Source organism: Lepidochelys olivacea (assembly GCF_965140295.1).
Source record: "Lepidochelys olivacea isolate rLepOli2 genome assembly, chromosome: 1".
NCBI lineage: Eukaryota > Metazoa > Chordata > Testudines > Cheloniidae > Lepidochelys > Lepidochelys olivacea.
Genome location: NC_140411.1, coordinates 234178869 through 234196896, shown reverse-complemented (window position 1 = coordinate 234196896; position 18028 = coordinate 234178869). Strand labels below are relative to the sequence as shown.

General features: G+C 41.6%; 1 protein-coding gene across 2 annotated transcripts in view; it reads left to right on the top strand.

Moving 5' to 3' along the window:
• Nucleotides 1-18028, top strand: part of ST8SIA1 (ST8 alpha-N-acetyl-neuraminide alpha-2,8-sialyltransferase 1) — a 181970-nt gene that overhangs the window by 49697 nt on the left and 114245 nt on the right. For both annotated transcript variants that reach the window (XR_014709188.1, XM_084611296.1), the window contains exon 2: nt 4784-4928. Coding sequence is in view for 1 of the 2 variants with exons in the window: in XM_084611296.1 (XP_084467422.1) it covers nt 4784-4928 (145 nt within the window). In the remaining variant the exon portion in view is untranslated. The remainder of the gene's footprint in view (nt 1-4783; nt 4929-18028) is intronic.

Here is an 18028-nt window from a genome sequence, read left to right as displayed (position 1 = left end):
GGTCCTGTACTGGCCTCACACAGTTCCTGCTTGGCAAACAGAAAAGGTGGTCACCCAAATTTTATGGATGACTACTTCTCTCCAGGTCTGGTCTCCTCAGCCTTCTGGTCTGTCTCAGATTCCCTCGAGGCAAGGTCTTGATTGCCTGGAAACCCCTTTGGTCACAGTCTTTCTTGAGCCCACAGAGCAGAGTTTTGGCTACTTTGTCTAGCAGCGTCAATTAAGGAATTCCCCCAACAGTAATTGAATTTGCTTGTTTTTTATACTTTCTCCTCCAAGGAGTCACATGTCTTAAAAGCATGCCCAGTGGGCATGTGGCTACCGATTTTTACCTGACTAATACTTTAGGAGGAGACTGCAGAGTGGTGCCAACTGAACATTACCGCACATTCACTCCCTTATCCGTTATTCACTTCAGCTTCCTGCGTGATGAGTCAGCCCATGCTCCACTCAGGATGTTCTACACGTGTTTGCTTTCAAGTGGACATATTTGCTGACTCAAACATCAGTATTGATCATACACGCAGCATGGAGCCAGTCAGTTTCACTTCTGCCATCTGCCTTATGCTAAGAGAAGGATTCTGCTCCCAGAATTCTCTTTTGCAGTTCAGTCATGTCAAACCATGTTCTCACGATTCATTCAGTACGGCCACATCTATCCAGCACCATCCCAACAGTCCCCCATTCAATATTCAGTTACCAAAGATAGTCAGACAGCCTACCACTATGTCTGTACTTCCGTGTTTGTGTAATGATTAGATGGACCTGATTAGGTGGCGCTGTTCAAGTACAGCTTAGTAATCCTTTCCTGTTGAAGCCCAAAAGCCCACCCATACCTTGGCCTCAGTTATGGCCACAAATCATCTTAATGTATGGGAGGGATTTTTGGTTTTGACTTATAACCTTGGGAAATGTTCTAATTTTACATTTTTTTTCCTGAGTTTTGCTTTGGGTTCAAGCCAGTGTAAACATAAACAAAAGGTTCAGAAAACTCACTGTAAACCAAAACTTCAGGCTCTAGACTGTGTGGAAGAGGATTTTTTCCCGTGTCAGATGTAGGATTTTCATATAAGCTGTTGCCAGGAGGGTTTCATTTTACCCACGAGGTTGCTTATAGCTTTTGTCTCTCTCTAAAAACATCTTGTTACAATCCAATGCTTAGTTATAGTCAAGACATGGTGTTGGCAAAGGAATGGGTAATTTCTTGTGTAATGAACAAGATAAGAATGGCAGGCTTTAATAGTCTCTGCAACACTGAGCATTTTTCAGGTCTTCCAGTTCTAACAAGATATGTAACAACAGCAGTTCTTTTGGGAAGATGAAGCCTACAGAAACTTTATGTACGTGACGACTGTATTCAAATGTTGAGGAAAAACATCTACGAAGGCCAGATCCTCAGCTGGTGTAAATCAGTGTAGCTCCACTGAAGACAATGAAATTATACCAGTTTACACTGGCTGAGGATCTGGCTAATGAGTATAAAACATTTCATACATGGTTTTCTCACTGATGAATAGATCTATTTTCACTGGAGCTGGCACTCAGGCCAGACTTCCCCTGAAGATGAGAACTGCAGGTTCTGGCCCATTATTTTTGTGTAATATAATAGCCCTTAAAGGTCCCAGCTGAGATTGGGTCTCGTTGTGCTAGTTCCTCGAGTCTCTACCCCCAAAATATTTACAATCTTATTAGAATAGAAAAGATAGAAAAAGGGTGGGGAAAAGAAGAACATCTTCACTTTATAGGTGGGGAGGTGAGTCATTGAGTGGTTAAGTGACTTGCCCAAGGTCACACAGGCTCTCTGTAGCAGAGACAGGAAATGAACTCAGATCTCCTGAACCGAAAGACTGTCTTCTATGGGGAATATCATTCTATTCCATGTCTGCTCTAAGCTGTTTTTCAAAATGTGATTCAGTGAGTGATTTCAAATCTCTTGTGGTTGTTTTAAAATATCATGCATTCCAGTCATCACAGCTCTGTGGTAGAGGTTTCATTTGGATTTCAAGATGGGGAGGACATGAAATCCCTCTCTAGTGGCTAGAGATTGGAAAACCTCACCCCAACCACTGGGCACATGTAGGAATATAGGAATTGCCATACTGGATCAGACTAGTGGTCCAGGGAGCTCAGTATCTTGTCATAGAGTTTCAGTCTACACTGGAAAATTACATCGATGTAACAACATTCAGGGTTGTGAAAAATCCCCACCCTGAGCAGCATAGTTAAGCCAACCTAAGTCCCTGTGTAGACAGTGCTAGGTCAATGGAAGCATTCTTCTGTCAACGTAGCTACTGCCTCTTGGGGAGGTGGATTACCTATGCTGATAGAAGAATCCCTTCCGTCAGTGTAGGTAGTGTCTACACTGAAGTGCTACAGCAGTGCAACTGTGCTGCTGTAGTGTTTTAAGTGTAGGCACAAGCTCTGAGAATGGTCAGGACAAGCTGCTTCAGAAGTCTTGAGGAAATCCTGCAGTTATAGGGGAACCTGCTTGATGGAAAAATTCTTCTTAACTCCAGGTTTTAGGCATAAATCAACCTCTAACTAATGGGAGTATCTGCATCCCTTCCAAAGCTTTTATTCTTATTAATCATATAAGCTTTCAGTCTTTTTGGACTCCTACCGCTGGTCTTAATACCGTGACCCTGTGAAATTCATGGGCAATTTGTGCACTGTGTGCAAATGCATTTTTTTTCCCAGTTTAATCTTTCAGCATTTCATTTTCATTGGATATCGCCTTTAGTGTCTCAATACCAGGCTCAATCCATCTTTCCTATATCATTATCTACTATCCTTCTCTCCTCCCTGCCACCAGGAGCTCTTCCTATCCACTTCTGTTTTCTTCAATGGGCTGCTCTCTGGTAGCCTGGGAGATAGGGCGCTAGTAGCAACGGCATCAAAGCAAGTAAATGAACACCCTGACCAGGATTTGGGAAATAAATCATAACTAGAGTGCAGAGAATCACTTCTTATTTTTAAATTGTGAAATATGTTGACACTGTTTCCATTTTACCAGGTTCAAAATGGACCCATTTTCGTATTAGTACTACTTGAAATTTGTATCCAATGTTATTGAAACCGTTCCAGACATTTTTCATTTACTAAGAAGCTCCAGAATGTTGGTAAAGAAACATTTTTGATTATTTTTTTTAATGAAGTTGTGACTACCAAAAAAAAATTTAAAATAAAAATTGAAAAGGCAACATTTAAATAAAGGCCATTTTTGACAGAAAAAAATGTTCGAAACATGTTAATCGGTTATGTTGTGCCTTTTTCGCCTATAACCCTTCAGCCACATGCCAGTGGCAGCACTGGGTCTCAGGTTCAATCTGTCTAGTGGTTAAACAATCTTATGGCTCAAGCCTCTACTCAGCTGTACTTCTACCTCTGGCACTGGGAAATTAAAATATAACCTCTCTGGTCCCTTTTGCAGGTGTTTCATACCCACTCACAAGCCCTCAGGACTCCCTGAGGTCATGGAACCTCGGTATCATTTTTTGGGGAAAAAGGGAAACAAAAGAAACACAATCACTTAAATAGTTATATACAACAAAATGATTAAAACTCTGGAGTTTTGTTACCCCAGAGTTCCAAGTATTCGTAGTCCAGCTTGCTGAGGTCCAGAACTATTTAGTCACAAAACAATCCCCATCCACCTAAACCCCACTCGGGGTGCAATCAAACTTGGTGGCAGTTGGGAGATTGTGGGGAGCTCTATGCCTGTCTGCTTCAATGCAGAGTAGCCCACCACATCGGATCCTGCTCTGATGTGCAATTTTGTGACATCAGTTCTGCTCAAAGAGCCCAACAACACAATTGCAAACTGTGGCACCAATACTGGAGAGCCTTCCTCATGGGAGTAATCCTCCAGTCCTATCAGTAAGGGTTACTCTTTATGGCAGTTGCAGAATCGGGCCCATATACTGTACACAGGAAACCTTGTCCTTTCATAAAAACCCAACTGCCTCTTGGGTGGAACACAACATTGTTTAATAGTGCACAATGATACAACAATTTATAGGAGAGGAAAGGAGAATGCCCTATCCCATTAAAACGACATGGCATCTATAATATAGCAGCATGCAATTATCCAAGTTGGACTTCAGTCAGATTGCAGAAGCTGTGAAAGTAGCACAAGGATTTTTAGTAACTTGAAACAAACCTGAACTGATAAATTAGGAGTTGGGTCTCAACTTTCCCAAAGTTTGGGGAGTATTCAGTTGTTGGGTTTTATATAGGCCTGGTAATAAACAATAAAACATTGTGTTTAACTTTTATGTAATTAAACAGTTTTTTTAAACTATGATTTCTTTAATTTCCATGCCTGTGACTCTTAAAAGGGTACTAGAGACCTGTGGTTTTTATGTTTACTAATTAGAACTAGTTGAAAATGGGCATATTTTTTGCTTAAAAACTGTTCCCAATTTTATTTAAAAAAAAATTAAAATGATGGAATATGTTGGACTAGCTTTCTCTAAGAATGTCAATAACAATCACAATTATTAGTTCCTCTGCAAGTGCAGTAATCACTGCAAACTCATTGGATTGGAATTTGAATGTCTAAATACCTTGTTTTCTAAATAGTCCATTAAACTTATCATACCAATATTCAGAGTAGAAATCTCCTATTGTTTGGCTCTTTATTAGTAGAAGAGGCTTGACTTAATAGCATTTACATAGTTTCAGTTGGGTGGAGATCCAAGTAAAGATGGGAAGCATCACTAGAAGATTTCCATAACTGAGCCCTAATTAATACATTTCTTTCTTTCTTTGTTGCCGCTATTAGGAAACAGCTGGAAGACTGTTGTGACCCCAGTCAGCTCTTTGCCATGACAAAACAGAACTCTCCACTGGGAAAGAACCTCTGGTTTGATGGGGAATTTTTACATTCTGTCACTATTGACAATGCAACTTACTCCCTTTTCCCACAGGTCAGTAACTGTCTTGTTCTTTTCATTTTACCCCTCTGTTTCCTCTCCAGACAATAAAACTGTATATGTTAAATCAGGCTGGCTAAAAGGCTAGTTGTAAGGAATAATCTGTAACTTCATGATAAATGTTTTCTTGTAATTCCTTTTTTAGCCAGAGGCACTGCAAACCTCTGTCTCCCCACCCCCATTGCATATACAGCAGGAAGACTAGCTATAGTTTGAATTCCTCCCATGGCCACTTCTCAGTATTGCCCACCCCAAAAGTTTACAAATCATGAGTCAGGACCCAAAAGATCATGAGAGTAACATAAAAATTATGATATTTTAAAAAATGTTTTGGATCCTTTTATTTGCCTATTGGGTTTTGAGCCTTCAGGTTATATTTCAATCTTTTCTATTTAACCACAAGGGCTAGGAACTTACATTAAATAAATAAAGGCTTAAATTCTCACATTTCCAGAAGCTGGAGCTTTAAATAAAACCTCAAATATGTCAAGGCTAGTGATAAAATCACAGGAGTTGGCAACACTACAAAACATACAGTGAAGAACCTTAAAGTTCTCCTTGCTTATATAGCATGCAGAGATTTGCCAATATTTTTGGCTTAAGCCTTTTGTCCCTCCCCATTCTCTAAAAGGACTGCTTCTGGTCTATAATATTTAGACCCAGATTCACAGCTGGTCTTAACAGGAGCAGCTCAGTTGAAGTCATTGAAATTTCACCCACTTATATTATTGATGAGTTTAGCCCATAGCATTTAAATTTAAAGATCTTATATATATGATGGGCTATATTCTGATCTCCGTTACATGGGTCTAAATCTGGAGTAACACATCAAGTTCAGAATCTGGAAGAATTGAGGTTACTTCTGATTTTCATCTGTTTGACTGAGTATAGCAGATGGACCATGGCATAGTTATATAAAAAGATATTCTGGCTATTTATTTTTCAAGGGCTCAATCCTGCATTCCCTAAGAAAGCAGAATTGTCATTCAGGTTTTTAGGGCCCAATGTTGCAGTCCTTAACAACTAGCCTACAGTCACCAGAGGTTATTAAGGACAAATTGGAGCACAGTTTCCAAAAGAGGGTAGTGGAACAGGTGGGCACGTGCAATCCAACAATAAACAAATAAGCCACCAAAAACAGGCATTTGCACTTTGGGTATTTGTGCAGCTACCTAATTGCTTACAAGCACAAACATGGCGTTTGCAAGTATAATGGGTGTACATACATTGTGTTTTGCAGCTGTAACTTACATTTCTGTATTTTAAAATTTGGCAATTGATTTTTATTCTCTTATGAAAAAGTATATTGATAAATTGAGTTCCAGTGTAAATGAAATCACAGAGATCTTTCTTTCCTCTTAAGTAATACTGAAGAGCAAAAAATGTCCTGTGGTCAAATATTTGTTTTAAATTGATCTCATTTTGAAATGGTGAAAAATGATGGAGGCATTTACTAAACTGCTGAGTAACATTTTCAGTTTTAAATGGTACAAAAGGGATTAAGAACCCCTTTGGATCAATTCAAGTGATATATTTGGAGTTAGGGATCTATGAATCTTCTGAGCTAAGCATGACCCAGCAGCACAATTAAATGTGCTTAATTTTATGTGTGTGAGTAATCCAATTGAAGTCACTAAGATTGAAACACATGTGTAAGTACTTTCCTGAGTAGAGGGCCTGTGTTTGTGAGTTGAACCCTGTGATTTCATTTGCAAGAGGCTGGCCATCAACCAGTGCCTCTAAATTCTCTTAGATGTTAGTTTGACAACGCAGAGTAACAGCCGTGTTAGTCTGTCTTCGCAAAAAGAAAAGGAGGACTTGTGGCACCTTAGAGACTAACCAATTTATTTGAGCATGAGCTTTCGTGAGCTACAGCATCCGATGAAGTGAGCTGTAGCTCACGAAAGCTCATGCTTAAATAAATTGGTTAGTCTCTAAGGTGCCACAAGTCCTCCTTTTCTTTTTGACAACTCAGATCTCCAAGGAAACACTCTACTTCTCCCAGAAAGCCTCTTTTTTTCCCCTCTAGTTGCTCCTGGTCCTATGACCTATGTGTAATTACTTTCTTCACTGGGATCCTTTTGGGGCCACCTCCTCATTTCTGTTGCAGGTAGGGCACCATCAGTGTATGAGGCCTTCAACCTCAGGACTTGCTGAAGAATTCTGGTTCCCCTGCAGAGTCAAAGAGCCAAATTGTGTGTCACTTACCATAGTTAGTAACACCTTGCTCCACAAATAGTTCCACTGAAGTTATTGGGACTTCTTGTGGAATAAGGAGCTATTCATCCGGAGTAAAGTTGATCTACAGTATCAGAATCTGGTCTTAAAGTTTGACCTGATAGTCACATTACAAAGCTTCTCTATTGTGCCAGTTCTGTTTGTTTTTGTTTTTTTTCTGGTGGAGAGGGATGGATGGGGTGAGGGAGAGTTTTGGTTAGGGGGTATCAAAAAGGTAATTCATTTTGGGACTTCGGTCTCATGATACTGTCTATGGTTTTATTATTGATAAATGTTGTATTTGTAACCATAATGGGTGGGTGTATTTTAAATAGGATGAAGTTAGTAAATATAATGATTAATTTTCCCTATAAGGACTTACAGTGAAATCTTGACTGTATTGAAATCAATGGCAAAACTGCCATTGATTTAAGGGGACCGGGATTTCACCCTCAATGCCGACTTCTACTTACCAGTTATGCACTTCTTGGCAACTCTCTTTTCTGGGACTCCACTGTTTTAAATTACAAAATACAAAGCACAGCCCACCATGTGATTTGAAAAACACCTAACAGCCTCGATTGATTGATTTTGATTTTTGTTAGGTGGCTTGTTAAAATTTATTTTTTGTCTGGAAAATATGTTCCGGGGGGGAGGGAGGGAAGATATCTACGAATTGAATTCTGAATGCCCATAGAAGTTGTAACATTGATCTAAGGTTGTTACACATTTTACTGGATTAATAAACAAATTGTATTTTTTGGAGAGACAGTTTATTATATTGACTTCTGTCATTCTTTGGTGCAGAGAGATTGTAAATTGCTATGCATTCAAATTAAGACATCAATACATTCCTGGATAGGTCAGCTTGATTTTTAGACCTACTCGCTTCTGTCAGTAATGGTGCGAGCAGCTTGAATGTGAACCATTTTGCATTGTTAAGGCTTCTAAGCTGTGCTGAATCTTCATAGTTTTCTTCGTTTTAAAAAAAATGCTAATTTTGCAGCCATCACAACTACTTTTTTTTTTTTGAACATTTCAAAAAAGATAGGTTTAGAATCAATATGGCTATGTCTACCGGAGCTGGGCAGAGAGGCAATTCCCTTTTTGGGGAAAATTTAGATATTTTCAAATTTGGGTCTATTATGATTCAGAAAACCTCAAATTTCTCCATCAAAGGAAATGGACCCTTGCCAATGTGGCAGTCTGCCTAGTTGACAGCCCCAGAACCATGGTCTCAGGAAGCCCTTGGAGCTTGGTTTGCCAAGGGTCTGAGTTTGGGAATTGGGGCTCCCAGCTCCCCAGAGCCAGCTACATGGGCTGCTGAGGAGCTGGGAGTCTGGAAGTCCAAGTTATTGAGGATACTGTCAGGTGAACCAATAGGAAACCAGGCTGATGGAAACCCTGGCAGGCAGGGATCCATCAGATCTCTGCCTTGGTTCTGCTGGAATTCTGCTGAAATCAAATCCCCTTCATGTGACATTTTGATGAATCAGCACTTTCTGGCAAAAAATATTTCATTGGAATTTTTCTGACCAACTTTGATATCTGCCTATCAAGTCTACAGATGTTTAATAAGTATATTCTCACCCAGTAAGCATACCATAATGGGAAAGGAGGAAGAGAAACTAAAGGAAAACTTAGAGCAACAAAACTCACAACTCTGGCAACATCTGTAACTTGGTTTGCTATTCCTGTGCATTTTAACACAGAGGAATATTATAAACCTTTATCAGGTGAAACCCCACTAGACTTAAAAGCCTAGGAAGGTTTATTTATAGTGAATTCATAAATGAAGTATTTGTCTAGCTTCATATTTCAGGCAAAACCTTGGACTTAACACTTCAAACCCCTACTTTGAAGAATGACATCTATTACGAAAATTGCTTGCCAGTTGCTAGTGAGCTAAAGATGAATATTCTTTCAGAAGTGTTCAATAGCTTAACAACAAACTGCTTTATAAAATATGGGTAATACTCTGAAATGCTCAGCAGATATAGCAGGAATGTAAATGACCACAGCTATGTTGATATAATCTGAGAAATATTTCCTCCAGGATGAATAAAAACACTCAATCACCATCCATCTGCTGTGCTAAGCCATTCTGGGTTAGCAGAAGACTTCATTCCTCAAATCATCACCCAGTCATTGGTTTGCAGTAGGAACTAACTCACAGCCCAATTAGGGAACTTGCCATACTTGATGCAATAGAATAAACTGAATTTTATTGATTACACACACACACACAATAAAATGCATAAAAATTAAGCAGTAGTGGGATACTGATATAAATGCAATTTAGATGCTCGCAGGCCATTGATATAAACATTATTGTATTACAGAAAAGTAAACATTCTACCAGTCAAGTTAGGTAATACCTGTAGACAAATGCATCCCTGGAACTGGTCAAAGATTTTTCCAGTGACCACTTCTGAAAATGTTGGCCTAATCCTCTTTTTGCACTATGGGCCAAGTCTTTGGCCTGAAAAGTGGGGTTGGATTCGATGATGATGAGGGCAGTAATGGGCCGGAGTCATACCCACATAGAACAAGCAGTTGCAGTACTGATCATAGAATCATAGAATATCAGGGTTGGAAGGGACCTCAGGAGGTCATCTAGTCCAACCCCCTGCTCAAAGCAGGACCAATCCCCAATTAAATCATCCCAGCCAGGGCTTTGTCAAGCCTGACCTTAAAAACTTCTAAGGAAGGAGATTCTACCACCTCCCTAGGTAACGCATTCCAGTGTTTCACCACCCTCATAGTGAAAAAGTTTTTCCTAATATCCAACCTAAACCTCCGCCACTGCAACTTAAGAACAACTTAAGATGTCCTGTCATCTTCTACCACTGAGAATAGTCTAGAACCATCCTCTTTGGAACCACCTCTCAGGTAGTTGAAAGCAGCTATCAAATCCCCCCTCATTCTTCTCTTCTGCAGACTAAACAATCCCAGTTCCCTCAGCCTCTCCTCATAAGTCATGTGTTCCAGACCCCTAATCATTTTTGTTGCCCTTCGCTGGACTCTCTCCAATTTATCCACATCCTTCTTGTAGTGTGGGGCCCAAAACTGGACACAGTACCCCAGATGAGGCCTCTCCAATGTCAAATAGAAGGGAACAATCACGTCCCTCGATCTGCTGGCTATGCCCCTACTTATACATCCCAAAATGCCATTGGCCTTCTTGGCAACAAGGGCACACTGTTGACTCATATCCAGCTTCTCGTCCACTGTCACCCCTAGGTCCTTTTCCGCAGAACTGCTGCCTAGCCATTCGGTCCCTAGTCTGTAGCAGTGCATTGGATTCTTCCGTCCTAAGTGCAGGACCCTGCACTTATCCTTGTTGAACCTCATCAGATTTCTTTTGGCCCAATCCTCCAATTTGTCTAAGTCCCTCTGTATCCTATCCCTACCTGCCACTGTATCTACCGCTCCTCCTAGTTTAGTATCATTCGCAAATTTGCTGAGAGTGCAATCCACACCATCCTCCAGATCATTTATGAAGATATTGAACAAAACCGGCCCCAGGACCGACCCTTGGGGCACTCCACTTGATACCGCCTGCCAACTAGACATGGAGCCATTGATCACTACCCGTTGAGCCCAACAATCTAGCCAACTTTCTACCCACCTTTATAGTGCGTTCATCCAGCCCATGTGTCTTTAACTTGCTGACAAGAATACTGTGGAAGACCGTGTCAAAAGCTTTGCTAAAGTCAAGAAACAATACATCCATTGCTTTCCCTTCATCCACAGAACCAGTAATCTCATCATAGAAGGCGATTAGATTAGTCAGGCATGACCTTCCCTTGGTGAATCCATGCTGACTGTTCCTGATCACTTTCCTCTCTAAGTGCAGGGTCTAAGTGCTTCAGGATAGATTCCTTGAGGACCTGCTCTATGATTTTTCCAGGGACTGAGGTGAGGCTGACTGGCCTGTAGTTCCCAGGATCCTCCTCCTTCCCTTTTTTAAAGATTGGCACTACATTAGCCTTTTTCCAGTCATCCGGGACTTCCCCCGTTCGCCACGAGTTTTCAAAGATAATGGCCAATGGCTCTGCAATCACAGCCGCCAATTCCTTTAGCACTCTCGGATGCCACGCATCCGGCCCCATGGACTTGTGCACATCCAGCTTTTCTAAATAGTCCCTAACCACCTCTTTCTCCACAGAGGGCTGGCCCCTACTCCCCATGCTGTGTTGCCCAGCGCAGCAGTCTGGGAGCTGACCTTGTTTGTGAAGACAGAGGCAAAGAAAGCATTGAGCACATTAGCTTTTTTCACATCCTCTGTCACTAGGTTGCCTCCCTCATTCATTAAGGGGCCCACACTTTCCTTGGCTTTCTTCTTGTTGCCAACATACCTGAAGAAACCCTTCTTGTTACTCTTAACATTTCTTGTTAGCTGCAGCTCCAGGTGCGATTTGGCCCTCCTGATTTCATTCCTACATGCCCGAGCAATATTTTTATACTCTTCCCTGGTCATCTGTCCAATCTTCCATTTCTTGTAAGCTTTTTTTTTTTAAGATCCGCAAGGATTTCACCGTTAAGCCAAGCTGGTCGCCTGCCATATTTACTATTCTTTCGACACATCAGGATGGTTTGTCCCTGTAACCTCAATAGGGATTCCTTGAAATACAGCCAGCTCTCCTGGACTCCTTTCCCCTTCACGTTATTCCCCCAGGGGATCCTACCCATCAGTTCCCTGAGGGAGTCGAAGTCTGCTTTCCTGAAGTCCAGGGTCCGTATTCTGCTGCTTACCTTTCTTCCCTGTGTCAGGATCCTGAACTCGACCAACTCATGGTCACTGCCTCCCAGATTCCCATCCACTTTTGCTTCCCCTGCTAATTCTTCCCGGTTTGTGAGCAGCAGGTCAAGAAAAGCTCCCCCCCTAGTTGGCTCCCCCAGCACTTGCACCAGGAAATTGTCTCCTACATTTTCCAAAAACTTCCTGGATTGTCTATGCACCACTGTAGTGCTCTCCCAGCAGATATCAGGATTAAAGTCGCCCATGAGAACCAGGGCATGCGATCTAGTAGCTTCTGCGAGTTGCCGGAAGAAAGCCTCATCCACCTCATCCCCCTGGTCCGGTGGTCTATAGCAGACTCCCACCACTACATCACTCTTGTTGCTCACACTTCTAAACTTAATCCGGAGACACTCAGGTTTTTCTGCAGTTTCATACCAGAGCTCTGAGCAGTCATACTGCTCCCTTACATACAGTGCTACTCCCCCACCTTTTCTGCCCTGCCTGTCCTTCCTAACAGTTTATAACAATCCATGACAGTACTCCAGTCATGTGAGTTATCCCACCAAGTCTCTGTTATTCCAATCACGTCATAATTCCTTGACATCACCAGGACCTCCAGTTCTCCCTGCTTGTTTCCAAGGCTTTGTGCATTTGTATATAGGCACTTGAGATAAGCTGCTGATCGCCCCTCCCTCTCAGTATGAGGTAGGAGTCCTCCCCTCAGACGTTCCTGCCTGTGCTTCCTCCCGGTATCCCACTTGCCCACTTACCTCAGGGCTTTGGTCTCCTTCCCCTGGTGACCCTAGTTTAAAGCCCTCCTCACTAGGTTAGCCAGCCTGCTCGCAAAGATGCTCTTCCCTCTCTTCGTTAGGTGGAGCCCGTCTCTGCCCAGCACTCCTCCTTCATGGAATACCATCTCATGGTCAAAGAATCCAAAGCCTTCTCTCTGACACCACCTGCGTAGCCATTCGTTGACTTCCACGATTCGACAGTCCCTACCCCGGCCTTTTCCTTCCACGGGGAGGATGGATGAGAACACCACTTGCACCTCATACTCTTCAAAGGCTACCACACTCCAGCCCATTAGCTGAAATGACCCTCTGTATGTCTGTTCTGTGGCAGGACAGAGGACCACAGCAGGTCCTATGGTCACTCTCCTAATCCACCATTTGCCTTCCTTTTGTGCACTGAGGCATGCTCCCTATGCTGTACTCCAGATTGCTGCTAAGGTGCCCTCTGAGGAATAGAAAATAAAAATATTAAGTTTTTAGCAATCCATGGACTGTTGAGTGAAAAACTGACTGGCAAGCAGACTCCCTGCCCCAGAGCTGATCACAAAGTATACTGATGATACTAAGACAGTGAGTGCATGCTGGGACAGCTTAAGTTAAGGGGGATCCCTGCAGTGCAAAGGGAGAGGATGCAGCTTCCCCCTACCCCCAGGTAAACAAAACTACATTTAAAATGTAACTTTCTTTCTGTGCTGTAGCTGCTGATCTTTGCACATCCGGTAGTATGTTCTAGTATGGTTGGTCCAGGGTTCTTTTAAAGATTTCAGTTCACGTTCAAAGAAATTAATTCATACTGTGTGCCTGAACTTTAATGTGAAAACACAGGAGTTATCTGACACAGAATAGGTAACACATACGATCAGTGAGGATGGATGTTAGCATAACTTGATCAGGTCATACCAGTGCATTTTCTGGAGGTTACAGCTGTAGTCCTCTTCTGTAATGGGCTTCCATCACAGAAGATATCTAACCGACTTCTTTGAAAAGTTAATAGATAATGGTGACCCAAGAGACATAATACACTTGGATTTAAAAAAAGCCTTTGATAAAGTCCCATGTGGTGACAGGGTAAGGGATGAAATTCTTGTTATGGATGGAAAGCAGGTTATAAAAATTATAGGAAACAGAGCAGTGGATAAGTTAATGGTGGGGTTTTGGCACTGGGATCTGTTTTCTTTAATATATCTGATACCTTGAAGGAAGTAAAGAGCTGTTGAAATTTGGTACTGATGCAAAGTTATTTCAGTTAGTAATATCTGCTGAGGATTGTGAGAGAACTCTAGGTGGACCTAAACACATTGGGAAAATGGGAACATGATTATAACTGAACTTGAATAAATACAAGGTCAAACACACTGGCAAAAAAATCGTCTAGACTGATGGTATACTGACCAGCTCTGCACTTTTGAGTTCTTCTTAGGAAACATTAACTGCAAGAGTGTGAGGAAGAATATACAGACTGCATGCAGATTGCCATAACAAGGGTTAAATCAGAGGGAAACAGGAATATTCCAGCAGATAAGACCTGTCTCTCAGAAGAAAGGGACTCTTCTTAGGAGCAGGACACTTTCAGTAAGAGTCAGGGCAGGAGGGCTTAAGCCAGCACAAAACAAAGGAACCTACAGAACTTGGGACAAGAAAAATCTTGTTAGATTCTGCAGGGACTGAGGAACTCGCTGTTAGGGATGAAACTGTATGTAGTAAGGGGTAGCTGGCATTTCCTGCCCTTTATTGTTTGACTGGACTGAAAGGAGATCGGCAAAATATAGGTATATAATTATTTTTTAACTCTCTGACAGGAGTTTTTGGAAAGGTTAAGCAAACTTGGTTCAGATCAAGAAAATAGCCGAGATATAACTCAAAACCCTGAGGGACAAAAGTGAATTAGAAGTAGTCTGCTTTGAGGCCAGTTACTGGAAAAAGCCCACTTTTACAGATATTTGCAGAGAGAGAATTTTAAATTCCCCCAAACAAGTTTTCACACCATAAATATGATGCTCAGAATGTCTGTTAAATCAGGGAACAAACACTTACCTTGCAATCTCTATGTCCAATCGAAACACATGCTTGAGTTTTGAATACTGACCACTTGAAGTGAACTTCATGTGAATAATCTACAGGCCAACAAGTATTTGCCAGAGATATCCAGTGAATAATTAAAAACCACAGATGGATTTGAGAAAAGTTATTCATCAACAATTAGTGAACAGGAAAAAGGTAACATTTAACAAACGATTCATCCAGCTTTACACCAAGTGAAGTTAAAGGTCTGTAAATTTTGAACAAATAAAAGGTAACATTTTTTAAATAATAAGTGTATGGGAAATATATTGTGATTGGATATGTAATAGTACTGAATAACTTTATGAGCACTAATAATTATAGCTATGTTTGTGAAAATATAGGGAACACAGTTCCTTAATTCAGGGCATTAACGGAGCTCTGGAAGGATTTTTAATTCCCCAAAACTTTACAACATTCTTTAATTAGCTAGAGTTTTATTGTCTTTCTCTGAAATTGGACTAGATCAGATAGATACAGGATGGCAAATCCTATGGTCCTGTTCATGGCATGTGTTGGGATTTTGTGGTTCCCAATAATAACCAAATGAGTCAGATGCCAGGCAGAATCAAGGGTCTTTGATACTTTTTTCAATTCAACAAGACTTTATTCAATGTGCACAAAGGGAGAGCCCCTGGTACAAAAATCAGCCAGAGTCCCTCCAGCAAGGAGCCCCTCCCGTTGCTATTTTATAGCACATCGCAGTTACATAACACAAACCTCTAGAGCCAATTATATTTAACCGTTTACATATATGGATTTGTTCATCACATGCTTATACTTCTCCACTCCACATGTTGAGCTCACCCTCCTCCTCTGGGCCTTTTCTAGAATGTTCCTAGGGTGGTGAGCCACAGCATGCTTCTTTATGCATACGTAGCTTCTAAATCACATTTTGTTTAAAATGAACACAAGCATACCCTTCACATGCCATTTGTACAGTCACTTGAAAATACATTCAGGAAATGCTGATTTGGAAAAGGAATTGTATGTAAGATCTGTAACTTTTTTCCTTTTGTGTGACAGTTTGCTCATACTCTTTGGCTAGGCTCTTTCTTATAGTCTGGGTTCTCCTTACTACCCTTAACTTTCATCTACATATAGTAGTCTGGTGACTTTTGAGTTACATTTAATGAATATTAATATTGCCCCCAAACTTTCTGTGCTTTGTTGATATTTCTTTTCTCATCAGACTGTTATGAAGATGGGTTATCTAGTGATGGTCCACATTTTCCTTTGTCTTGGAGTGGAGATACATCTATATACTTCAAAGGAGAATCTCTTAAAAGATTTATAATTCAAAACAGGAGAGCATATTTTATTAAGACAGGAGAGGATGTTACTGTATCTCATCCAGAAATGATACTAGTCTTTTACTGACACATAAGAAATAACCCATAAAGATCAGATGCTCCAAATTCCCACTTAAGGAGCCTGAATCTTCTCTTGTTTAGCACTGGGTAAAGGCTTGTCTACATGGGAGGGCTTTTGCTAATTATCATTTTGTGAACAAACTGTTGCGGAATAACTATTCTGAAATAATTGCATCCACACAACCAGCGGTCACCTACTTCCCTCAGAACGTGTGCATGCATGTGGCACTGACTTTTTTTCAAAATAAGCTCAGCATTTTAGGCAGGTGTCCTGTGGTGTTTTGTTCCACTGATGGGCTCTTATGCATTCTGGCACATTTCTCCTGCATATTGTGGGATACTTGCAGGAAGCCACTGGAATTCCGAGACTTGGCATACCTTACCGATTCCCATGATTTCTCTCTTGGTGTCCCATGATTCTCTTTTCCCATGACTCTCTTTTGCGAGCTAGAGCCATTTTCAAACTGCTGTCAGCCAACATGGAGAGAACACTGCTGTATGCCATGATTCTTGGGGTCATTAATACACAGAGGCTGCTGCACATGTATTTGAAATCATGTCGCTTGGGTGGCTTTGTACTTGGAGGCCAGCTATCGCACTGCTGAGCCAGATTGCCTAGAGGAGGAAGAGAAGGAGGGTGAAGTTTTCCTGGAGCAGCTTCATGTGGTGCAGTACCATTTCTGGAATCGGAAAACTAGCGGTGACTATCGAATAGTGTTGCAATCCTGGGATGGCCAGCAGTGGCAGCAGACTTTCAGGATGACAAAGGGCAGAGGGGTGTGTGTGTGTGGGAGCAGGGAGGGAGGAGAGGGGGAAAGAAGGGATCAGAGTGAAAAGTGTCAAGTTGGCCAAAAGGCAAAGAATGGTAGGATTAAACTTGTGCCCACAACACCATATTCTGTTGTGTGTAACGCAGATTTATAAAGCAATTATGGAGAGTGACTTGTGTTGATCATTTTCTTTCCTATGTAACATAAGTGTCCTCCTACCAGTCATGAGTATTTGGTGTTTCTGCTGTGCTGGTGCATTTACTAGACCGCACATGGTGCCCTCAGCATTCTAAATACTGGAGGTCAATCCCATCCCTGTTACCAGTCTGTGCTGGCTTAAAACCAAAAGTTTATAACAACTAATCTCCTGAGCCCCCGACTCCCTTGAATGCTGTTGTGAGTACATTGTTTTGGAATGTGCTTTGAGATTCTCCCCCACACCCTTTAGAGGCCCTGTTCTGGTAGATGCAAAGTTTCCTTTCCTGTTACTTCATGAGTGATGGAGGAGGTCTGGTATTTGGAGTCCTTGAGGTGGAGCATGCCCCCCCAAAAACAAAACAAAACAAAAAACATAGTACTTAAGGGGAATTGCTGTGGTCATTGAACCGGAGCCCCAACTACGCACTGTGAATTCAAACCCTACCATTGGCTGAATTTTGTGAGTGATCAGTGGACGTGTTATGGCAATCTCCCTTTGTCAAGGGGCCGGGGTTCCTACTTTTGGGCAATGTGCCCTCAGTAGTACAGCTAAGACAGAAGGGCCACTGTTTTCAACAAGATAATGCATGCAAATGATTGCTGGGCATGTTGCTACTTTGAGTGTTTTGATTTTTTTTTAACATGGTTTGGGAAGTAGCTTCCAGTAGCACAGCTAATTTAGAAGGCTCTGAGTATTTCAAGCTACACGGCTCTGAATACTGCAATGCTGTGTGTGGTGCCTCAGCAGTGGGCAAACAAACTTGCCGGTGAGGAATTTCCCTAACTAAAGTTTCCAAAGCAAATATGGGAACATAGCAAACACTGACTCGTCAAAGTGAAACAGTGCTGCACTTTGTTGAGATGGGGAAGACTCTGTGGAAGCCCACTTGATGTCACAGTCATGGAGTAGCTCCGTGTGGTGCCCTCTGGAGACTGA